The sequence below is a fragment of the Neopsephotus bourkii genome, unplaced genomic scaffold (genome assembly GCF_033783945.1).
Source record: "Neopsephotus bourkii isolate Nb327-2 ecotype Australia unplaced genomic scaffold, CSIRO-AGI_Nbou_v1 NB_1630, whole genome shotgun sequence".
In the NCBI taxonomy this organism is placed as follows: domain Eukaryota; kingdom Metazoa; phylum Chordata; class Aves; order Psittaciformes; family Psittacidae; genus Neopsephotus; species Neopsephotus bourkii.
The window spans coordinates 11,948,486-11,973,844 of NW_026902105.1; the positions used below are offsets into that span (position 1 = coordinate 11,948,486).

Sequence of the window (25,359 nt, forward strand, 5' to 3'; positions counted from 1 at the left end):
AAGCTAATGCTGATGCAAACAGATTAAAGAGTAGCCAGAAAGTGCTTCTGCTGACTGATAAAACACTGTCATCAGCTAGATCAGCGAGTCTTAAAATAACAATTCACTTTCTGGAAAACCATAAGCAATTACAAATAAAATGCAGCACCCAGCTTCTCCACACTCCAGTCATCCTACAGGGAACTACCACTGTCCTTCTGGAACAGGTATCTGCTTCAGCACTTTCATACACAGTTCCCAAAAGAAGCTTTTGGCTCATACAATGATAAATCATCCTTATGATTTAAAACACACCAACTCTCCCTGCCTTTGTCATAGAAGGTGCAAAAAAGTCTTGTGTATCCCCAGAGGTTGAACATGAACTACTGAATTTGGTTAATCTCTTCACTGAGAACCCTCTAAACAGTGAGAAGCGCAGCCAAGCCTTTGACAACCCAAACCACGGTTTTATAAACTGGGTAAGTAACAGGCCAAGCTTAATAAATAATCATTCCAAGTTAGGTAACTCCTCAAAGGAAGTACTGGAAGCCCATTAAAATCCCTACATCAGAGAAGAGTAACGCTAAATTTGTTGGGGTTTTGTTTTCTGAATAGTTGTTTATACAAACAGCAAAGAAGTTTATATGAAACTGTGCCCTAGAAACTCAGGGGGAGTTTTGCTATCATCTTCCATGGGGTCAGTCCTTTATCCCTGTCCACAGCAAGCTAGGAGGACTTGTCTTTGTTAAAGGACTGCTGTGCAACCTCAGAGATGCTCCAAGCCAATAGACTACTTAGATGTAAATATCCAAATGGGCACAAGCGGAAGCTGGGAGGCAGATAAGAACCACCAACTAGCTTGGAGTTTTGATTCTTTGCCCAGAACATCACTTCCTAAAAATAAAACCAAAATTCCCTTCTATTCTTTCAGTCAGGGAAGGCAGAAAGGCAGAACAGAAGAGCTATACAAATTTGGCAGGCTTGGCTTTACAGAGCTGCTTTTGTAAAGGATGTGTTCGAAGAGATAAGAGACAAGACACGATGCCTGTTGGACTCAGCCCAAATAACACAGCAGAAAGTGCAAAATACCCTTCAAAAACCCGCACAAGTCATTTTTGTTTGAGAGTAGGAGAGTTTTAGTTGTTCTGGTATCTGAATGCAAGTTCTATAAGTCTGCCAGCACAGCCAGAAGACAAGTCTCAAGGATTTTCATAGGGTTTACTTTGTTTTCCCTTTGGGGATGGGAGAAGAAATAGAAGACAGCATGCTTGAAGGAAAGACATGTAAGAAAACCAAGCTGAGTTCTGCCTTGGGTCTCATCCTTTGCTTATTCCACTTTCTGGAGGGTTTATTATTTTATGTGAGTAGACTACCCGTAATATACAGAAGGTATGCATATAATGAGGAACTTCTTATCAAAATGTAAATATTAGCTTTAAAAAGAAATAAAACCTATAAAACTGTTCCTTCTTGTCATTCTATGGCTTGATACTTGCTCCAGCAGCTGCTGCTACTCCCACCAGCCAGAAATGGAGGGAAACAGAAGTCTGGCTGAGCTTGCACACTGCTAATGGCAATGCACACTCTTCATGTTAGCAATATTACTGCCTTACTCTCCAAGTCAAGCAACAAGGACACTTTAGGACTTCGAAAAAGTTACAAAACCTCTAAGATTAGAGGTGCCCAAAAGCCACTCATTCAGCAGTGATATATGTACTTTGGATTTACTCTTCAGTAACAGAGCCCAGAGATGCAGTGACCATGGGGAATGCCCTACTGCCGCAGGGAAATCTGCACGCAATGCCTTGATCACTGTGCATCCAACATCAGAGAGAAGCAGCCTTTTGCTCCCTTCCAACTCAGCAGCCTGGAAAGATTGCCAGATGCACTCTTGGCCTCCATACTCACCAACGAGCTTAGACTGTTACCCAGAGAAGCCCACAGCCCAGGAAAATTGATCTTGATCAGTAATGTCAGACTTAAGAGGAGGGATGAGCAAAGGCTTTCCTCAAAGATGGCAGCACAGGCTACTATCATCATTATCTGCAGACCCCAAAGGCCATAGCATCAGCTGTCTTCAGCAACCCCACACTTATCTATACCAGATGAATATCATGCCTTTTACATTCACGTAAGGTACAGAAGCGTCAGTGAATACGGATTTCAGAAAATCTTGCTTTCAAAAATATTATTCATCAACACAGAATTCAAATGGTAATTAAGAAGTGTTCACATGATTGATGACACATTTAAATTACAGGTTTCCAGCATATTTTTTTCAGTAAAGACTACTTCCTTTTTCACGTGCTGCTTTTTCCAAAGTGCAAGTCCATCTAACAGATGTCTCGCAGATCTGCTTGTCAATGTAGCAAGTCAGACTTTTTTTATGACAACAAATGGTATAAACCACACAGCATTCTGTTAAACTCAATATTGACACATCTGCTTACCACGTGTATTAGTAGCCATGTCAGCCACTTTCTGAAAGGCATCCAAAAAGGCCGCAGCTGCTACTACTGTAGTCCTGAAATGCATACAGATAACAAAACATTAGCAGTGTCTCATCGTTGCCTATTTAATTATTGCCAAAAACATTTAAGCCTATAAAGAATACCACTGTGAACTTGTAGAGGCCACAAAAAAATATCCTCTTTTCTAGCTGAACTTAGCCTTTTTCCTCCTTCACTTCTTAATCCCTTCCTCGCTTTGTGTTAGCACTATAGACTTGGAGGCAGCCACGCTAATTCCGTGCTGCGAATGGCACAGGACAGGTGCTGTTTCAAAAGAACACATCCCCCTTCTAGCTGATTTCCTCTGATGAACTAATATTAAGCAGTCAAACATGAAAAACAAATCTAACATGCATTATACTGCAGCCATTAGTGTACAAATTGCAGCCACTACTATTTTCCAGGGAGCATGTGTATTTTAAGAATAAGCATTCAGGACTTTCCTTTTGTCTAGGATCCTGGACAAACACTTTCCTGAATTTCTCATCTGAGAAGCATGAAACAGAAATAGCAACTTTTTGGAAATCAGAGTGATTTTGGCAAATGGAAAAGAGGGAAAAGAACAAAGATCTCTACTTCAGGGGTAAAAGAACCCCAAACACCACCACAAACAAACAAAACCCCTTTCCAATCCAGTGCTCCTCCAAGCAGGAGGAGCCTCCTCTCTTCCCAGGAAGTACACCAGCTAGTACACCCACTAGTCCCATCTCCCTCCAGGTTAAGAAACCAAATTCAGACCGCACACAGAAGCTGTTCAAGTGGACAGCAAACGTGAGGCACAGTTTTCCAAACACATTTGTTCTACATAAGCAGGCCCTAAAGCCCTGAACACCTCAGGTCAGTACCAGATTTCTGATGGTTTAGAATCTGCCTGACCCAGTTTAAAGGAAAGTAGGCCAGGGCTCTACAGGTAAAGTGCAACTCTGCCCTCTCCACAGCTGCACATCTTTTCTAACAGTAACTCTGATTTCTTGCCCTGACAGCATCAGTCAACCTCTCCAAGCAAAATCCTGAAGGAGGACCATCAACCTCACTTTGATTCAAAGAGCTCCTTGCTGCCCTCAAAAAACCCCAGGAGAGCTGCAGGAAGCCTGATCCTCAGCCAGGAAAACCACAGGACTGCTTAATTAGGTCAGATTTTATTCAAGCCTCACTCCAAGTATGTTCAAGATACAGACAATGTAACTGGCAGCGTAGTAAATGGCCTAGTGACAGCACAAAAGATTTGAACACAGAAAAAACAGGCTTGAGAGGACCAACTGAACGCATAAGGTCTCTCCACATGCCCAGGAGATCAAAGGGAGGGCAAAACCACCCCCAACAGCTAGCCAGAAATATTGAGCCTTGGAACCAGATAACCTTTCCTGGCATTTTGCTTAACAGTGTTTGTGTTCATCTTCCAAACTTGTGGGTCATGCTGTATTTGTGTACCACGTTGTTAATTATTAATTCTATTGCTAATAACAAAGTTCCATTTCACCAGTAACAAGATCCAGGAAGACCTGGCTCCAGCTCAAATGACATCTGTGCTGCTTTATCAGAGCACACAGAAGTGAAACGGAGGCAAAAGGCTAACATTTGCTAGAAATGAACAGCAAATCCTCAAAGAAGCTTTCAGGCTGCCTGATTGCACGTTCCTGTAGCTAGAAAAAGCACTACATTGATTGAATGCAACACCACAGGACTGGGAAATAAACAAAACTATCCCCCATGTCTTCCCAGAAGGACTGTGTTTAAAAAGCACACAGGGTTAGGAAAGTTCTCCATTTCTCTTCTTTCTCTACTTCCTCTGCTTCTTCCACAATGTGACATGATTGCTGGAAAAAAAAAACACATGCAAGTGTGGTATTTGAGGCATGGTGTGGCAGAACAGCACATTCCAGCTGTTTAGGGCAAATAAGCCTAAACCCCAGCTTCTTCAGGAATGGCTCACAACACTGAACCACAAAGCAGATTGCCAAGAACTGGCTGTACCTGCTACCACTGCTGCGAAAAACAACAATGATGCTCTGGAGAGCACAGCAGAGACTGTGCTTCAGGGAGAGTTGTGAAGAAATGGAGCTTGGGTTCGTATCAGCAGAGACAAATCTTAGAAGTGAATGAATTCTAGAGACAATAGGTCTGAGTGTGCTACTTCTGGCACTTAAGTAGTGCACAATGCCATTTGCAAAGTATACCCCAATAACCTAAGTTTTAATAATCACCAATAAGTGATCCAGTACAGGAAGTCCCTTCATCTTTAAGGCAGCAAAAGTGTTGTTAAGGGCTAAGACACTTTAACATTTTGAGCCCTCTTCTAATATACCGCATTCTATGGTAATAAAAAGGACAACATAAGGTTAACTCCAAATGTGCGTTTGCTAAACAACAATAAAACTGTTGTTCCAATTTCCCCAAAGAAGCCATGAAATTTAACTTATTTTATGTTTATTGTGTACAGCCTGTGGTAGATAATGTATTTTCCTAAACACATGAAAACAGCAGTAGTAGTATGTGAAAAATAACATGCATGGGTGTTGACTATGAAATATGCACAGTTTTACTAGGACATGCTTAGCAAATTATCCTGGCAGAAGCTGCATTTAATCTTACTGTTTGCACATAGAAGGCACTGTGGGGGATCTCGACTGTGTAACACAAAACTTACCGAAGCTGAGACTGCAGTTTCCCAGCTTTATTTATAAAATCTTCCCACACTGGGTAACTTCCCTGCAAGAAAAACAAAACACAATAATGAATACTTAATTCGAGCATTCTGGTTTTGATACTCCAGAACAAATAAAACTGGAAGTAAAGGAAGAACCAAAACTTCAATAAATCCTAATCCATTAACACCAAGATAGGTTTTCCCACCAAGTTCTCTCTCACATCCTTACACACCAGTCCCTAGCAGATGGGATGTCAACTGGTTCTGAACCCAGATGAAACAGTAGGTCTTCTGAGGGAGTTTTATAGATTTTTCCTATTAGAAACTGGGTGAGAAGTGGGATTTCAACTGAAGCAGAGAAAAGAAACACTCGGGATGGATGCAGCAAACACAAGCCTACTAGAAACGGGGTGCTAGGATGTCGCAACAACATGTACAGAGAAGCTCCTAAAACCAAAGGCAGGATCCCTTTGTAGAGAAGAGTTGTTCTCTACAACTGGATTATCTGTGTCATTACCGGGTTCCCAACCTCTTTCTAAAAAAAGTAAATAAAATTATTTTAAAAGCCTTTACAATAAAGGGTTTGAGCTGACCAGAGACCACCTCAGACACTGACCCAAGGTAACTCAGCATCCGGGCACAGAAAATGCACAGTGCCCATAGGGCAAACTTTCCCAACAGGCACCCTGTAACTGCAAAACCTGCTTCCAAAATAGTCTTGAACAGCCTTGGAGTGGACTTTCAGAACTGCAGCTGATAAAGCAGCAAGGCATTGAGTGCGTGCAGGGTTTTTAAGAAGGTTTAATTCTTCTTGACTTCCATGTTTCCTGTAAACATTTTCCCAGTTTTTAAAAACGGTGTTAAAAGCCCAGGTTTTTTTAGTTAGAATAGGGACACCAAGTCTTCTTGCAAGTCTGATCCTTGTTTTCCAAAGTTAAAAAAAGAAGGGGGCAAAGAAAGATTTTTAAGGTGAAAAAGGAGAAAAAAGAATCATCCTTTTTAGTCCAAAAGAAGGTAACTGCTCTGCAGAGCAAGTGTAAATTTTCTGTTAACAGCAAAAACTGTGGTAGAAAGAAACCTCAAAACTTCCCTTTGATTGGAGTCTAAAGACCAAAATAAAATATCCCTGCTTCCTTTAATAAAGGCATAAGACTTGCTGTTACCAGAGCAACTACACAATAAAACCCAGTTAAGGCAAATCCTCAAGGCTAACATTACCCCAGCTCTGACTGGAAGAGGTTGCAAGCAAATGCAGTTGCTTGTAGAAAACTCAATCTCCCCCCATAAGCTGGTCTGCTTTTTGTAAGTAAAATAAAATGCATTGCCTGCACTGCCATGAGAGGCAGTCTGGGGCAAAGAGAGACTCCCCCCAAAAGCTGACAGCTGTATTCCAGCTCTGGGAAGCTGGAACATACCCACTGGGAAGCCTACTGGAACTCCATATACTTTTCAGGCTTGCAGGTTTTTTCTTAAAAGACAAGCAAAAATGAATAAAACTAATAAAACCCCCAATGTAAAACAGGTGTTCATAAAACCTTATTATACCTACACATGACAAAGCCAGTGGGAAATACAGAAGGGGAAAGAGCAAACAGCATTTATCTGGGCAGTGAGACCTAGAATATAAAGTGCTTTGTCCTAGGCAAAAACTGACAGACGTTGGGGGGGGGGGGGGTAGAAAATGAAAGAAACATACCAATTATTTCAAAGAGGAAAAAAAAATGCTATTTCTTTAAACCTATTAGTCTTACTGAAATCCCCTACTCTGAACCTGGTCTCCCAGTGTTTGCCTGCATGCCGTGTATGCATTATGCATGCGTATGCCAGGAGCCCTGAAAGCCCTGACAATTAACAGCAGGGCCTAAGGCTTTACTGGATTCTCGAGCAAAACAAGCCGGCAAGCGGAGGATACCAAAGCAGCCCGATTATGTTTCCATCTTGATGGTGTATTATCCAGCTAAACATGCCTGATGGCATGCAGGAGATTGACACCAGCCTTGCATTTAGCTGCTTCATGGGGAAGCTTAAGACACTCCTATCAAAACACAGCTCAGGAAGAAAACACCTTTTTGTGTGTGTGGCCACAAAGCAAGCAATATTGTAACAGTCACCAAGCATTTCCACAACCATTTATTCTTTGTCTTTAAAAATGTTATTCTCTTCAAGCCAAGCCTACTTAAATAAGCTGTAACAGTGCACCTCAATAGTTTGCTAGATTTGTTGGGTTGAAATCAATGCAATCTCTTCACCTGCATTGGCCAAAAGCACCTCATCTTATTTTGAGCAACAGAGGAATGCAGCATTTTGGTTTCAATGTCACTGAATTAATAAATTGGGAAGTAGGTACTGTTGGGGGGATGAAGGTGGTGGGGGTGTTTTGTTTCTGAGGGGCTTTTTCACTTGTTAAAGGAAGCCTTTCAGCAGTTTTGCAGCAATAATATGAACTCCTGCATCATCTGCTCAGCCCATGGGGTCTTCATCTGTTTTCTGCAACTCTGAATTCGCTGTCATAAACTCGGATGAAAATTAGACGATTTTGTGTTATCTGTGTTCCAGCAGAACTTGCTTTCACTTTTCCCCGCTGAAGCCATGTCCTCAAGCTCACCTCTCTCTTGGTAACACACAGCTGAAGCCTTCACATAAATTCTGTCTTTCAGCACTTCCAAAAAATCTCCCATCACCACATCCCCGCTGAAACCAAAACCCCCTTGATTCCCACCTACAGCAGAAGTAGGCACAACCACCACCACCACTTCACAAGACCTAGGAACTGGGGTTTTATCCCATCTCGAGCACCTAGGAAGCAAGGAAGCCATTTACAGTCATGGCTGTGGGGACAGACCATGGAGATGACACAGGAACCAAGCTAGAGCTGTTAATACTGCAGGGCTCCAGCACTCTATGGAGCAGCTCCTTTTCCAAGGCTTCTTCACATGCCACCTTCACCATAGTAGCCACCACTCCATGTCTGCAATAATAGCTCCTGCTTTGTCAAAGCAGCCGTCAGGAGAAATACTAACGGCGGTGGAAAGTGCACACTAAAGAGCCATCAAACTTCCTCCCTAACTCAACATCTATTACTATCTCAATTTAAGCACAACGGAACAGCAGGTGGAGTTGGACGTCTTTGTCCTAGTAGTGCTTTCGTGACAAAAAGCCACTTTCAAAGAGTAATAACACAGTATTTTTAAATCCCGTCCTTCCCAGAGCTTCCTCTGCTCTTTCTGCAATTTCCAATTCCAACCAGCTGATAAAGCAAATCAATTTTTCCCTTTTCAAATGTCAGGGCTACTCAGGCCCTGGTGTTATCTGTGGAAGCAGGAGGCCTCTGCTGCCTCCGCCACTGCTTGGAGAGGAGCTGCTAGAGGAATCTGGGTCACAAATCCTCCTTTTAGCTCCTCATGGGTTAGAATAGAAATTGGTTATGGTGAGGGTTTGTTTAAATAGGTTCTTGAAATCATTAATGGTTTAATCCGGAGACTATTGTGTGCCCAGTTATTTCTTCACCATCGGATGAAGCAATTTGACATGTCTTCCATGAAATGGGTGTTCCACCATTCCGTACAGCTCTCCTCAGTGCCATGTCCCCTCGAGCTGCTCCGTGGGGCCCACCTGCCCATCAAGGCACATCACCTGTAAGCCATAACATGCCATCATCCTACCTTACTGCTTAATTAATCAGTTTATAGGTGATTAATCGCCTGATCCCAGGGCCCAGCTCCAGGTAACTTACACTGAACACAGGGCAGGGAACCACCCTTCCGCCTCAGGGCTGCGAAACAAGATGGCGCCTCGTGCCTGTCACCAATGCAGCCAGTGCACAATTAAGGACATGAAACAGCTTTCCCTCAGCGACAGGCACCACAACAAGGGTTTCGAGCAGCACCACACTGAGCTAGTGAATGCCAGACACCAACACCCAGCCCCACCAGCATCCAGCCAGGCAGCCTCCTCCATAGCCATAGCTCCTGGGGATGGGTTGTCCCTGCCTGCCACTGGGGACCATCTTCATGCAAGGGAATCCCATCCAACATCCGGACCCACGGCCATGGGTAGATGCTTTCATTTCTGTCCATTTTCCTCATCACCCAAGTCTATTTTAATTAGCAATAAATTTTATCTTCTCACACCAAGTCTGGCTTGCTCATGACAGAGGGGGTGGAACTAGATGGTCTTAGTGTCTTTACCAACCCTAACTGTTCTATGATCTGTGAAACTGGTAAGCAACCTCCTCATGTTTGTCTCAACCCATGAGCTTTCACATCCTATTTTCTCCACGTCCCATTGAGGAGGAGGAAGAGAGAGCAGCTGCCTGAGGTTAGCCCACCACACGAGGCAGTATCAGGCAATGATCCCTAACAGGCAGCTCTGGAAGAACTTGCTTCTCTTTGTTTATCTTGTGAACCAGCACAGCCACCCTACACAAACACAACTCTACAAGAGATTTACTGAAGTTTAGGTTTCCCTTTCAGGCCAGCAGTAGCAGTAAGAAGAGACCCAGATGAGAAACTCAATGATTTCTCAATAAAGGAAGGGTAGACTTTCAGCAAAGAATTGTATTTACTGAAATCTGTTATTGATTACATCTAACAGCAAGAATAAGAACCCAGATTGTTGTATTTATTTAAGATTACAACTTGAAAATCTGCAGCCTTGACAGTTTAAAACTCTTCTGTCATTACTCCTACTAGGAAGTTACAATTCTTTTTACATTAAGAGAAAAGGCACTTACTTCCTTTAATAATTTATTTCCATGCACCCCAACTCCCACAGACAAGACACATCACATCTTCTAAGGAACACTGTCAAGAGTTTTTAAGTGCTTTCATTTATCAGAAAGGTTTTTCAGCCCTTGTGAGTCCAAAGGCAGCAGTTTCTTCCCATCAACAACCCATCTAAACTTCCAGGGCAGAGGGAAGGAGACAGAGCTGCTCTACAGTGAGGCAAATTCAGAATCTACTTCTGGCTGTTCTAGCTAAAGAAGCTGGAGAGAAAGGGCTCAGATGGGCAGTGCCCTAGTTTTATCTCACCAGCTATCAAAGCAATATCTGAATGCCTTCCAGTAGAATGCTGAACGTCACCCACCTGCAGACTCCAATAAAATGGAATAAAGCCTACACAGGCTACAGCAGTTAGGACTTGCTCAGCTCAGTGTAGTCCTTCAGCTATGCCAGCTAAAAAGCTGAATCCCAAACACACATGACTTACCAAGCTCCATGCCCATATATCCAAATACCACATCTATCTTTGGGGCAAAAAAAAAGTAACTTAGCTCTTGTATGTGTCCTCCAACCCCTCTAAAGTTAAATATACTGAAAATAACATATTTCTTAATATAGTTTTCTCAGATATCACAATCAGAAGGATTATTATTTCTCATTTCTGTGGCATTCAGTACGCTACCTCCAAGAGGCAAAGAGACTTCATTGTTCTAGACAAAGTCACAGATGCTACACACAAAGAATGGCCTGGATAAGCAAGTATGGTTTGAACATGGAGAGTATCACTTTTCCAGGGGGCTTTCAACAGGCAAAAACCAGGAAAAAGTGGAGGGAAAGGAACAGGAAAACAATGACAGCCTGAAAAAAATTAGTTCCAGCCACAGATGTCTCAACATATGGAAGATGCAGTATCTGACAACCAGTTTCCCTTCCCAGCTAACATCTGGCACTGGAAGCTCTTCCTCTTTTCTAAAGAAATCAGTAGTCAACTGGGTGCAGCCACAGCCACTGCAAGGGTTACAAAGCACTACCAAACGTGGTCCTTTGTGCAATCCACACATTTAGCCAAGTCCATGACTCACGAACAGAGTTGTCTAGTCCTTTAATAAGCCACAAAAGCTCCTGCAACACACAGGTGAGCAGAGAACACACATCATCTCACCTGAAGTTCATAACTGCTCTTCTCTGTCCAAAAAAAATCTGCTTGTTGGCTTTGCCTCTCTCTAGGTTGAAAAATAAACAATTCAAGAGCATGTCTTATGAAGCTCTTTCGGCTGTATCTATTTCCCACTCACTCACCAGTCTTTCAACAGACTGAAACTAACTTAGCTTTCTGAAGACCTAGAAACACCTATTCCATGGCTTCTATGGTTTCATTTACCTCATTTCAAATATACAGAACCACAGAATAGCTTGTGTTGGAAGGGACCTTTAAAGATCATCTAATCCAACCCTTCTGCCACAGGCAGGGACACCTTCCACTAGATCAGGTTGTTCTAAGCCCTGTTCAAACTGAACACAAACATTTCCAGAGCATCCACAACTTCTTCACAACCTGTTTCACTACCTCCCCACCCTCATTCCATAAAAAAAAATAAATCTCTTACGTCCAACTGAATCTACCCTCTATACCTACCCTCTATTTCTCAAATTCATAACCAAACCTGAACCAACAATGCCTCAGTACTGATTTCAAAAGCATCCTATAGACTGATGTTGTCTATCAGCTCTTTCCTAGTGATATAGGACAAAAAACTGTCAAGTTTTACTTGCAGCAGAGAAATTTCAGGTTGGAGAACCCATCCAACTATGAGGCCAGTTTACAGACAATTCTGAAAGGCCAGGAGCTTCCTTTTACTGGAGCTGTTTAAGGAAGGGCAGCATATTTATGTAGGGGTCTTCTAGGAAAGCACAATACTACCACAAAGCAAGAAAAGGGATTACCTGACTGCAAAGCCCCTTTGGTCTTTCTAAGCTAGAGGGCTAAAGGTACAGCCATGCACAGTGGAAGTTTGAGTTTAGCTCCAGCAGCAAAAGGTCTCTCAACTCATGCAGAACATGTGCTGGGACAGGAATTAAGTCATCAATAGCAAAAGATAGGAACTTCACAGGATTTCACAGCAAGAGCTGTGGAGGAGGAGACAGGTACAAACTCAGGGACTGAGATATTATAATCACACAGTGAAAGTAAAAGCATGTCAAAGATCAGATTAAGATGTCATTTAAGCTGTAACTACCCTTCAGGAAAGCAAGCAGGGGTAATTAAAATCAAAGCCTTGTAGCCATACATCTATTTCCATTATTTCTGCAACAACAGGGTTAGGAACAAGTTTCCCTCAGTATAAATAGGCATGCCAAGGTCTGCTTTCACAGTGATACATTATCACACCACTGCAAACTATGCAACAAAACACTACTGAAGACATCTCAGACGCTATTAAAATAACTGTGAACTAGACAGTTCTTCTTTGCATCACAGAGCCACTTGTTCACTATTTCCAAAACCGTTTGGGTTTCAGTCTAAACAGAGCACTGGGACATGGAGAAAAACAGACAGTAGCATGGTATCTTGAGAAAGTCAAGGCTAAAATCCCATGAGGATTCAGAAAAGGGTAATCAACCCTGCTAGGGGGTGTGGAAATTACCACGAGTTATTTCTACATTCCCAGACCACCTGAAGACCTCTAAAGAATGCCCAGTACCCTGAGCACTGAAATGCAGTACTTGGTAAACCTCGCTAACCATTTAAAGGCAGGAAGAACCCAAGTCTGATACCATTCTGTTGTTACAGCTCTAGAGTCTCTAATTTCTATTATAATAAAGCCTGCACTGCACCAGCCCATATTTAAACATCCCCAATGGACAAATACCAGTCGCTCCATGACTGTGACTTCGATTTGTAGTACAGCAAGGACCTGTGAAAACTCATCCCCCGTGGTTGCTGCATGCCATCCAAGCTCACAACCCAACTTGTGGGGCTCCCTGATACATCAATAGGGACCACTTCAAACCTGTACTGTCCACAGCCCAGTTTCATAGCTTGTAAGATGAAGAAACTCGGCTTCAAAGCAGCCACTTCATGATTTAAATGCAAGATTGGGTAATTAGCAAACAAAAGTTACACTGTGAGAAAATACATCATACATAAACATACAGTCTCTCACTCTGTAAACATAGGAAGTTATTCACAGGATGAAGGGGGGGGGTGGAGGAAAACAACTAGCCACAGCTTCTAGAGACCTTTTATCCCAAGCTACATTAAAAAAGCTGGACATTAAGTACTCTTCCAGTGGAAGCATTAAGTTCCACATTCTCCCCTGCAGGTCTAAACAAGTTTGCAAGCCTGAATAGCAGATTTCTCCTCGGAGACTCATCAATACCGCCTTTCATGCACTCAATCATTAAGTGGCCACCGTGCATACTCTGCAGCTATTTGGTAAACCCACAATATTTCAGCTGGATCAAAACGAAGGTAATTAAAACATCAGGAGGCAGTCATTCAAGTTAATGCCTACACAGGACAGCCTCGAGCCAACAGCCCTGGTGTTGCTAATGCCAGCAACACCACTGGGGTCTCATCACTTCTTCCCAAGCAAGGAGAAGCCCTCATTTCTGAGTGTTCACTCAACACAACCTGAAGCACACAAGGAGTCAAAACAATCTTGAAGACCCAGTTAAGTGGCAGTGCCTGTTGGCAAAGTGCTGATACGCACCTGAGCTGACCACAGAAGAACTTCATTGTGCAAAAGGCAGCAGCAGGTACCAACGTTTTTAGTGCTTTGTGAAGTTTGGCTCTTGGCAGACAGTGAAGTGCAACTACACTTGTCACAGCCTACTTTCTCTCCATTGCACTCATGAGGAAAAAAAATAAAAAATCACTTTCAGGCTTCAATTTAAACACTTGGTTTGCCCATGGACAATTTTGTTAAGAGGCATCTCATCACAAATAAAGCTTTATTAACAAAAAAATATCCCAAATTAGGCCACTACCCTAAGGGTTTCAGAGACACTGCAAAGCACAGATGTCACTTAAGTGGAAAAAAAAAGTAAAATCTCATGCTTGGGTGAGAAGCATGGTGGCAATTTATGTGGAAGATAAAAATGGGCACAAATCTGAACCCATTGTATCACAATTGTATCACAAACCAAATGTCTCTAGTTACTTACTCATCACTGGCACTACACACACTAACACAAGTGCTTTCCTGCAAGTGTTCTCAAAAATACCCAAGGTGATTTGTTAAATGACGATTATACTCCAGCTAGTATCCTAGAATAAAAGTGAACTATACAGTGATGACCAGAAGAGTGAAAAGCTCATATACAGCCTTACAAAGACAAAGCCAAATTTTTCGTGATTGACCAGCTTATGGTTAAGATGCTCCAGTCACCCTTCTCCACTAAAACCAAGATGTCCTGCAATTTCAATTACAGAACAGGAGTTCAAGACACTTGTGTTGAGAGTTGATCAGTCATTTGTAGATGTCATCTCTTCTGCCTGCAAATGCTGAGTTATCACAGGGGAGGAACAGCAATACATCTTAAGCAGTAACAACAAAGTGGTGATGTGCAGATAGACACATGTATTCTACTGGGAGCTTGGAAAACATCCCCTCATTTATTCCGTGCTCTAGATGTACTCAATTCCTTCTTGTCCTAGGGGAAAGAAGTCACTGAACCTGCAGCCATAGCTTGCCTTTCTGCAAAATGGAGCCATTCTTTGCAGCTAAGTCACACACAAAGCACTTTAAGATGAAAGCTGCTATGGTCTTAACCACAAAGCTACCAGACATTTTGTCGCCTATCCTTCAAAACATCTCAGCATTCAAGCTATCTCACAGCCCAGCAGGAAGAAGTCAATCAACATCCTTCAGGTCAGCACAGATGCCAGTGAACAGAGCAGTGCTTGCACCTTACAGTATCAAGGCAGACTTAATTATGAAACCAAAAACACTTGAAGAGGGAGATGTATGCCCATACCCAGCCTAAAGAGGCTACTCTTTAGGTACTCTTTACAGTACTAACTCAAACCTCTCTGTACATGCAGAGCATGGAGCAGACCAAAACCACCCTTTTTAGATGCAGTTCCTATTCTGCTCTCTGCCATATGCAGCCTCCTGCTTATCTTCAAGACCACACTGTCTCCAAGTAGACCATGAACCTTAAAAATGTTTTTCAAAAGCTTGAAAACTCACAGTCTGTTGAGCAGAAGATGCTATTTGCAGATTCACAGATTCCATCAACTGCTACAACTTCTGTACTTTGAAAAGAAAAAAAAACATGGCAAAAAAAAGAAAATTGGAGGGTTTTAGGTATTGTATACCAAAGATTTTGGTCCAGCTTGTGCACACTCAGAACTGAGGAAGGAAGCAGCAAACTCTCCCAAATATCACCCTCTGTTAGGTATTAACCAGTGCCCAGCCTGTAATTACACATACTTCTTGTCCTCCAACATTTGTTCAGTCAATTGTGTTTCGTGCAGCACTGCACAACTCCTTCCACACTTACAACCTCACAAATCCCATTTTGCAGCTCCTGGCATCCTGCTGGATCCAAAAGGAGTACTCTTAAAAGACATGAGAAATCCTTGCGCTGGGTATGCTGCAGTGTAAGCCAGCCTCATATGCACACAGCGAGTGCTCAGTTGTGTAAACTGTTAACACTCACATAAGAGCATCTAGATCAAGAATGTGTCCCTGAAAGAATAACTTACTTGTGAGTAAGTATGCTCCCATCTATCCCTGCTGCTTGAACCCCACTATTTACGCAGTGGCTCCCTTCCTGCACCATCATTACCTGCACATCAATCCCTCTGCCTTGGAGATGTTTACAGGAAGATACTGCAGCTGCTTAGAAAAAGCAAGGAATTTCACTGTACACAAACCAACCACTGGGGCAAGCAGGTTGTTGGGAGGGTGCAGAGGCAGGAAACCAGTGCAGGCAGCTTAGCTCAGAATGCCTCAGTGCTATAGTCATTAAGGAAATTGAAAGGGGAAGAAAAGCTGCAGAGAGGGGAAATGAGTTCATTTCACGCTTTTTGGGGAAGGGGGAGAAATGGCTATTTGCTAGGTTTGGAATAGATCAGTTGCCCTAGAGACTGTCACGCAAGGGACATACCAATGCAACACAGTATGCATGGGAAAGGGAGGACAGAGATGCCCTTTCTTCTCCAAGACTGTACCTGTCTGTTGTACATGAAACATTTGTTTTCCCTTACAGCAGTTATCATCCTTAACAGCTGGATTGAAACTAGACCTTAAAAATCATTGAACTGAACATTCCTAACCTCCACAGAGATCCCAAGCTTCAAATAAAGCACAGCTGCAGAAGAGCTGTCACATTACAGTATGTCAGGGTAAAACTAATTTGCCCAGATTCTCTGATATATGTGGGCTGCCCCTTGGATTAACATGGACACAGAAGACCTGCAGCTGCACTTGCTGTAGTAACTGTCTCAGCATTTCTATTTGTTCCATCAAATATTTCTTCCACTCAGTTTATATTATTTGTGTGAACAGCACAAGGCCATCCCCACCCCAGCAGACCAGGCCTCCTGAACAAATGTCTCTTAATCCTTGATGGGGCTACCACCCCCCTACCGCCGGCTCTATCTTCAACAAAAAACAAGATTAAAATGCTGCCTCTCACCAGGCACTTCTCCTAACAGGAGATAAGAGGCTGCAATAACATAAATGTTTCTCATGCCCATGTGTTCATGTCCTTCTCCTCTGACTAAGAGCTTTGCATGGCCGAAAGCAGAAGTGCATCACCACCTCATCCAAGAGTCACAGCAGCAGCCATGCAGTGAAGGGAAGCTTTATAGCATTAGAGGTTACTTCCAAAAACAAAGGTTGATTTTGAGTTTTTGCTGAATAAGGCACACATACTTGAAATAAAAGAGTTTAAAAAATTTTACTCCTTTGGGAACCTTGTTTTTATTCACCAACAGGACTTCCGTAGATTCCCTCATGTCTCTCACGTGTGGGAGATGAGTGAGACCAACTGGTAATCCACACCAGGCCCATAAAAATGTAGTAAGTCCTCCCACTTGGTATAAATGAAGTCACAGCAAACCTGTGTTCATCCAACTGCTCATTACTCATCTTCCCACCACACCCACCCCACAGGTGTCGTGTGCCATACACATACAACAAGCCCCTGCTCTGCCAAAACACGTGCTACAGAAGAGGTGTGAGAAATAAAGAACATGTAAAAAGCAAAAGAACTAGGCTCACACAAGTGATGAACTACAAACACTGCCAATTTCAATGTTTTCAGAGGTGTCCTCCTGTTTTCCTTTCTCCTTCAAGACAGCAGAGAACAGTGTGATTAAAAGGAAGGTAAAAAGCAAGGCTCAGAAGGAAAACCAGCATTAAAAAGGATCTGTTCTGCGTGAGAAGACAAGATCTTTTGAAACCCATCCACAACAGGGCCTCCCCAAAATCATCTGCACCAATTTGATTTGCACTACAAGAAACACTGAAATTAGCAGCACATTGCAGCATCTCATTTTCCAATTGCCAGAAATGAGTTACAAACCATTCAGATCAAATACTCCCTTCCCACAGAGAGCTACAGAACGAATGCCACGTTCAAAGAGAGCAGCACTACATTTGCACGCAGCACACAAAACTGCTCCTCCATGGGGACATGCACATTTTATTTTGCTTTTCATGAACTCTGATTGCTTTGAAAAAGATCTTTCATAAGAGTATAACAAACTGTAAGTGCCACATGCTCCGTGACGTACCATAGGAAACACCAGGGCTGTGACAATGAATCTAAACTTAGGCTGGGATGGGCAGACTTTTTCCCACCTTTATAATTCTTTAATCTGATCCTGAAATCTCAAAGCACAGAAGCCCAGTTATAAAGCACAAGGGCCAAGTACAATTCCCATTGTGGGCTTTCCATAAACAACCCTGTCACCATATACACCAGCCATTACTCAACAAACGCGACCCTTGTTTTGCATGAAAGACATGGACTTCCCCTGTCAGGCAACTGAAGTTCCAGAGGTACATTAAGTGTGGTATAAATGGGATGGCTATTAACCACTCTTATATTTAACTCAATAACACAGAATCACAGAATGGATAAGGTTGGAAAAGACCTTAAGATCACCCAGCTCCAACCCCCCCGTCATAAGCAGGGATGCCTCATGCTAGTCCATGTTGCCCAAAACTGTGTCCAGCCTGGCCTTGAACACTGACAGGGATGGAGCATTCACAACTTCCCTGGGCAACCCATTTCAGTGCCTCACCACCCTCACAGCAAAGAATTTGTTCCATATATCTAACCCAAACTTACCCTGTTTTAACTTGTTACCCCTTGTCCTACTGTGAACAGTCCCTGATGAAGAGCCCCTCTCTGGCACCCTTGTAGGCCCCCTTCAGATACAGGAAGGCTGCTATGAGGTCTCTGCAGCCTTCTCTTCTCCAGGCTGAACAGACTCAACTTTCTTCATACATGAGGTGCTTGAGCCCCTTATCATCTTTGTGGCCTCCTCTGGACTTGCTCCACCAGCTCCATGTCCTTCTTATGTTGAGGACACCAGAACTGCACACAGTACATCATTTCTCCAAATCATTTAGGGCTTTACAGCAAATTATTTTGGAGCTTGTGTTGTTGAGCATTAACCACAAAGCTACTTTTAGGAGGGTGAAGAGAAATGTGAGGTTTCTGGAGAAAATATTAAAGGCAGCTCAAGAGACCTCAGACAGCAAGAGATAATCTTGCCATCAAAAAATGTGATGCATTAATCACACTGGCATATATTGCCCTCATTAAGCTTCAAAGTTAACACAGTCCAGAGACAAATGGAAACAACCACACTGCTCAGAATTATAATTCCAGTTTCTGTAACCTTGTAAAGATGAAGGAGAGCTCAAAATTAACACCTGAGCTAGTTCTGTGTTATTGTGAACAAAGAGAAAAATCAGTCCACATGGACTGGATCACCTCGGCTGCAGCACCCATCTGCTTCTACTGGCAAGACTTCAGAGTCATTTTAATACTCTGCTGATTAACCCTGCCATCTTTACAACCAGGTTTAAGGCGGAGCAATCTGTATGATAAAAAGAACCTGCAAATTATTTAGTTAAGGAAAAAAAAAGGCAGATGCTGCAGCAAATCCCTCAGCACTGCAGGGCATGTGGGGACTTGATCACAGCGGTGATGAGAAATAGGCACAGATAGTGCACTTGGTATGTGTGGGCAGACCCCTACGCAACATCTCCAAGAGCCTGCCAGGAGCCTGCCCACGCAGACCCAGCTATGTGAAACAGCACTTCAAATGCTAATTTTCACTTTACTACTAAAGGTATCATTAGTGGAAAGGTTCTAGTTAGCTATCAAAAATAGCTATTCTTTCTTAGAAGTTGTCACAATCCTTTGTGCAGCAGTCACAAAGGATCCTAGAGCACCTCAGTGGCAGCATGGCCTTAGCTGCATCAAACTGAGCTACAGGTAAGAATTATTTCTTCTGCTCATGCTAAATAACAAGCAGATTTTTTGTAAACCTTAACAACTACCACGCTGCTAAATATCTGCTGTGATTGCTTGCAAACCTGCCCCCTCAATAACTGCCAGTCCACAGAACAGGTTCCACTACTATGGAGCACTAGGAGAAAAAATATTCATACCTGTGCCCATCTCCATAAGCTCACATCAACCTGTGCCTGATGAGCAGCACTCCCATGCAAGTAACCATGTGTAAAGGAAATAAATAAATAAATCCACACAGCAAAGGCCTGTTTGCTTAAAAGCAAGATAAACCAAATGCATCACTTATGGAAAGAAGCCGAGAATAAACATACTCGGTGTCCCTCTGTGCCGAAGCCCAAAACCACACTTCATCTGGAACAGAACATCTCCTGCATGCTCCCTGCACAGCCCACTAAAATGATGCCAGGATTTGTGTTCGTTCCTGCTTTTTTTGGGGGGGTGGCTTGCTGTTTTATTTTAAAATGCTGTCATTATAAAAAATACAAGGGACTAAGAGCCTGAGGAACACCACTGCCAGGACTGCAGCATTGTCTTGACAGATACACACATACACACTCCCCCTCCTCTCCGCAATCTGCCTGCTCTTGACAAGCCGTGCTTTTAATTAAATGTCTCCTAAGATGTGCTGAGAGGAAAGTGCATATGAACACTTGCCAAAAATTAACTTCTAGTGCAAACAGCTTCTCATCCACCACCACCCCCAAAAAAAAAAAGATACGCTAGAAGCCATTCACCTCTGCCAGGCTTCCTCCTAAAGCAGATCCCGTCCTCCTTCACCACCACTTGGCAGCAATTTCTCCTGCAGCCCTCCCTGCTCCTCAGCCCTGGACCCTTTAAAACACCCACAGAAATCCCGTGCCCCTGGCTGGGAGAAGCACAACACACATGGGCACTGCCTTCACATTACGCGGTCCCCCCCATTATTTCACACATCCCCCAACATCTGCCAACAACTGCATCCTTCCCAGCCAGCCCCTGGGAGGAAGACAAGCTGCCCTTGTCCAGGGAACACTGCAGTATTCTGCAGTACGGCCACGCCAGAGGCAGGGCGCCCTGAGCCCTTGGGCTCGGGGGAGGCATGACTGGCACAACACAGCAAGGTTTCTGCGCTATTTATTTCCACGAGCGAAGGGCGGGAGGCACCCACTCACCCAAAGAAAACCCTGCACAAGTGCCCTTGGCTGCCAAGGGTAGACGGGGAGCACCGCTCCCAGAGGGACTCTTTGGTAGAAGGGGTCAGTGCTGCCTGAGGTTTTTGGTGCCTGGTAGAGAGAAGAGACCTGGCAACTTGAGACCTTTGCATTCGTGCACAGAAAGAAGCAAATGCCACCCCCATGAGCATACACAGCATGAAAATAATACCACATAACCGACTGAGTATCAATTTTAACCCAGGCACGCATCAACTTTTGAGCATCTCCAGGCTGAGATTTGTTCTTTCCACCGTGCCCATCAGCACAGACATCCATCCGTTCACTGCCCCTTCCAGCCCCACCCCACGGCTGACATGTAGCATGCCCATCTCCTCCACACCACGCTCCCACCGCACTGCATTGATCCTGCTAGCAGTCCCACAGCCCAAAATAAAACACCGAAAGGGATTTAATAAAAAGAGATAGGTTTGGAAAACGCTGACCCTGGCGCAATGTAACAGCCTGCACGTTTGATCAGGGGAGAGAGAATACGGGGAAGCAGGGAGGGAGGGAGAGGTGGTGTCCTGCAAGCAACTCGAAAGCCCCAAACCATAGGGTTGAGGTATTTACCAGGGGTCCCTTTATCCGGGATGCCTTCACCGGCAAGGGACACGCACCCAGCTTTGGGGCAGGGTCGCGGGCAGCAGCAGCCCAGGGCCGGGGGGTGCGGGTGGGGGGGATGTCACGCTGCCACCGCTGCCCCCCGATGCTCCTGCATCGCATAGGGCAAAGTTTCATCGGGTCGGGTTGTGAGAGGTTTCCTCTCACCTGCCCCCCCCCCTTCCCTAGAGCCTTGTCTCTTACCTTCATGTCGCTTATGATGGTCTGGAAGAGCCCTCCGAGCGCACTACATTCCTTCTCTATCACAGCCTCCATTTTCCTCGCTCGAGCACACTGGAGGAGGCACAAACTGCTGCAATTTCACTACCGAGCTGAAGAAAAATGAGACACCCCGGTCTCCACCTCACGTAAAAATAGAAAAGAGGGGAGGGGGCAAACAAGCCGACGGAGGCAACAAGAGGGAAAAAAAAAAACACCCAACGCACCTGAACCCCTGCCTGCTACACCTCTGAAAGCTGAGAGAATGGGGGGAAAACCAAACCCCCGTGCTGCGGCGGTGGTCCCTACACACACCTCCCCGCCCGGGCACTCGGAGCCGAGCGGCCACTGTCCTCCCTCGCACGGGCAGCCGCGAAACCCATCTCTGCCCGGAACGGCCTGAGCCCCGGCGGCGGCCACGGCCCCCCGCGCCTCCGGCACGGCAACGCGCTCAACTCAGCTCAGCGCAGCGCAGCGGCAGCCCGCAGCCCGCCAGCTCCGCGGCAGATGCGCACGCACACCCGAGAAACTGAAGAGGAAAACCTGTATCCCTATATACACCGATGTGTCTAGATAAAAAAAGAGGTGCGACCACGCGTCCAGCCGGTGCACAGGACGCAGCACAGCGACTCCCTGCCTGCCCCAACCGACCCGACTGCCGCTGCCTCCACTACACCCGTCCGCCCGCTGCCCGCCCTCCACAGGAAAGCCCCGGCCCGCCCGCCCGGGCACCGCCCGCCCCGCCCCGCGCGTCACCAACGAGGCCGCTGATTGGCCCCGAGCGGCCGATGGGCGCCGGGTTCGCGCCCCGCGGCCGGCGCGCTCGCTGCCTCCGCCACCTCCATCACGCCGGTGTTTGTCAGGGAGGTCCCGTCCCTCAGAGCACCCGGCGGAACTGGGGGTTTTAGTGGTGACATTCACCGAAATTGCCCCAAATTCGGGTCTTCATGGGGAAAACCAGCTGCCTCAGCTCACCGGCTGAGAATGGCCGAGGTGGAAGCACCCGGCGGAGTTAGGAGCAACGGAAGATACAACCCAGCGTAGTGCAGTGACAGCAGCTTCAGTTGTAGATACTGTTCATGCATCCTGTCCCAGGAATGCAAGGCGATGTGTAAGGGTGTTAGAGTAAATCGCAAAAACACGGGGGGGTTAAGGCAATCCAGTTTTCACATGCACTGTGCCAAATTTTGCAGAACACCATAGTCATACGTACATATTTATACATGTAAATACTTATATGAGCTACAGCTCACCCCCTGCAAACGCCTAGGTACATAGAATCATGGTTTGGGTTGGAAAGACCTTAAAGCTCATCCAGTTCCAGCCCCTGCCACAGGCAGCGGGACACCTTCCATGAGAGCAGGTTTGTCCAAGCCCTGTCCACCCTGGCCTTGAACACTGCCAGGGATGGGGCAGCCACAGCTTCTCTGGGTATCTTGTGCCAGTTCCTCACCACCCTCACAGGGAAGAACTGCCTCGTATCTAATCGAAATCTACTTTTTTCCAGTTTAAAGCCATGCGTGTTAACAGGTTACATTCTCCATGTTGATGTAGCACTGAAGGGAGAGGCTGGGCAGGTGCCCTGCCTGCAGTGGGGCCATGGCAGCACCGGCTGCTGCAGTGATTTCCCCTCGGCTTTTCCCCACTTGACTGCAGGGAGGAAACACCTCAGCCCGCTCTGACCAAGCGGTTCATTCTGTGGCTCTGTATGCCCCTTGCTCCCAAGGATGAGCCCAGTGAATGACCCCAACAGCCTGGGATAACAATACCTTCTCATCACATGCACAGCTTAGGTGCTGTCACACAGCCAGTGTGACAGCATTCCCCTCGGACAGTCGCATCCAGCAGTTCAGCAGGGAATGTTGGTGGCCTACTTTGCTTTCTTCAGCTGTCCCGTTTCTGGGATGATCCTTGGTTTAGCGCAAGCAGTATTTTGGCTAACCTCTGCAGGGAATGAGAATTCCCGTTGTGAAAGGTTGCAGAGTGCATGATGCACATGGGATAGGAGGGAGAAAAATCTCCTGCTATAAAGAAAAAGCTGTTGATTAAGGACTGCATTAATGCTTTAGTTAATAAATCAGGGCTGTAACAATGAGCAAGTCTTCATACAGTGACAAAACATCGTGCAGGTATACAGCAGGAAAATGGAGTAAGCATTTCAAGCCTCAATAAATTATAACAAGCAAATTAGGCATACAGTGTAAGAGTGGTTTTTTACCTTGCAAATTCAAAAGGAGAAGCTGTGCACACCACTGGTTATGATGAGTAACTTGCTAAACTACCATAACTTGAGTGCACCAGGGCACAGCCTAGAGAGACCTTAACAATACTGCTTAGGTGGAGTATTTTTCTCTCAGAAGGTGCTAGGTCATGAAAAATGGAGATGTGATGATTTCAATGAGCTTTGTATTCACAGTGCAGAAAATGAAAATGCGAACAGAAACCTGTTTGTTCTTTCCAGTATTTGTCATTTCACCATCTATTTTGTTAAATTCGCATTGTACGTAGCACTTGGAATAATGATTGTGTTAATTTTATATTTGAGAATTTTTGTTTGTAGCATAACACAGCTAAAAATAAAGCAAGGGCACATAACCTAAAGGCATCAAAATAGAGTCTTGACAACTGAATGTTTTTTTCCCTTTGGCATTGAAGGAAATTTCATACTTTTAATTTTATTCTGCCTTTCAGTGACTTTTAATGACAGAATTTTCAATTCAGCTTCAACCAGCTGTAGAGTGAGAGAGTGAACATTCTTCTTTAAAGACCTGAGTCCAAATGGTTGTTTAAAGTGCAAGTAAAAAGTAGATTGGTGATGCTGCGGTAACATCGGGTTACCATCTGTCACATTATTTCTGGGATCTGCTTGATTGATTCCTAGCAAATCACTTCCTGCAAGCATTATTTGCTAAACTTTCTGATGGGCAAAGGCTATTTCTGTGTTCATGAGGCATCGTTACTGGGGAACATTTCATTACCAAGTGATGACATTCTGTAAAATATCCTGGTGCACAGGCAAATGCCAGCACCACTTCTCGACAGTGGGTTGGCTGAGTGCACCTTACTTGGCAACCTCCAACAGATGCCAACCTTAAAATTTGCCAAGGGCATAATAGTAGCCCATGTTCTGACATCCTTCAACACGTTGGGTGCTCTGCTGACAAAAAGCCTGTTCCACTGAAATCATGAGAGGGGCTGCTGGCTAAGAAGGAATTTCTCCAGAGAGAAGTGGGCAGGTTGAGCAATGACTTGGTCACTTTGCCTGGTCTGGATTGTTCCTGCTGCTCCTCCCACCCTGAGCTCCAAGGTACAGAGTACAAGGTACAGAGTGAACCAGGCACAAATCTGTGAGGATCAAGTGTTCACACTGTGTTCCCAGATCTGCCAGTGGAGCAGAACGTATCTATTCACTTTCACATGCCTTGCTTCTCTCTTCTGTAAAATGAAAATCCCAGTTTTTAAAAGCATTCTGAGTGTTTTTGCACCAACCACAACTGTGAAATGTCCTTGCAATAAGAACAAATGTATACTTTGTTAATGTGCCATAAAATATTTAACTGTGGTGCTTATTTAAGTCCTGATCTTACACAGGTTTAAATCCACTTATGAATGCGAGTAGCCCTGTGGAAGACTAGATTACACATGCACTTAAGTGTTATCAGATTGAAGTCATAGAACAACAATCACAAAAGGTACTTAATCACCTTTAAATTACAGTGTTCCTAATTTAGCTAATGTTATTCCCCAAGGAAAAATTGCCTCATCTAGCATATAATCATGAGGGAATCAAGGGCTCTTCCTTCAAGTGGCTGACAGTTCGAAAAGAGATATGGTTTTTAAAAAGAAGTTGCTAAAGGCTGAACTATTTAATTGAATTATCTCTTTAAGAAATTGATGCAAATTAATATTATAATACTGCATTGCATTGCCACAGAATCTTTCATCCTTAAGCCTTCTTAAAATGTATTAATAAACTTGAAAAA

The 25,359-nt window shown here is 44.4% G+C and overlaps 1 protein-coding gene across 19 annotated transcripts in view; it reads right to left on the reverse strand.

The window, feature by feature from the left end:
• MTSS1 (MTSS I-BAR domain containing 1) overlaps nucleotides 1–21,924 on the reverse strand; it is a 126,634-nt gene extending 104,710 nt beyond the window's left edge. For 14 of the 19 annotated variants that reach the window (XM_061373529.1, XM_061373518.1, XM_061373524.1 and 11 more), the window contains exons 1-4: nucleotides 21,604–21,924; nucleotides 21,362–21,489; nucleotides 5,137–5,198; nucleotides 2,430–2,503 (exon numbers count right to left, since the gene is read on the reverse strand). In XM_061373529.1, coding sequence (XP_061229513.1) covers nucleotides 2,430–2,503; nucleotides 5,137–5,198; nucleotides 21,362–21,433 — 208 coding nt within the window. In that variant the 5' untranslated portion in view covers nucleotides 21,434–21,489; nucleotides 21,604–21,924. The remainder of the gene's footprint in view (nucleotides 1–2,429; nucleotides 2,504–5,136; nucleotides 5,199–21,361; nucleotides 21,490–21,603) is intronic. The other 5 variants (XM_061373528.1, XM_061373517.1, XM_061373523.1 and 2 more) reach the window with 1 other exon arrangement.
• Nucleotides 21,925–25,359: the final 3,435 nt, after the last annotated feature.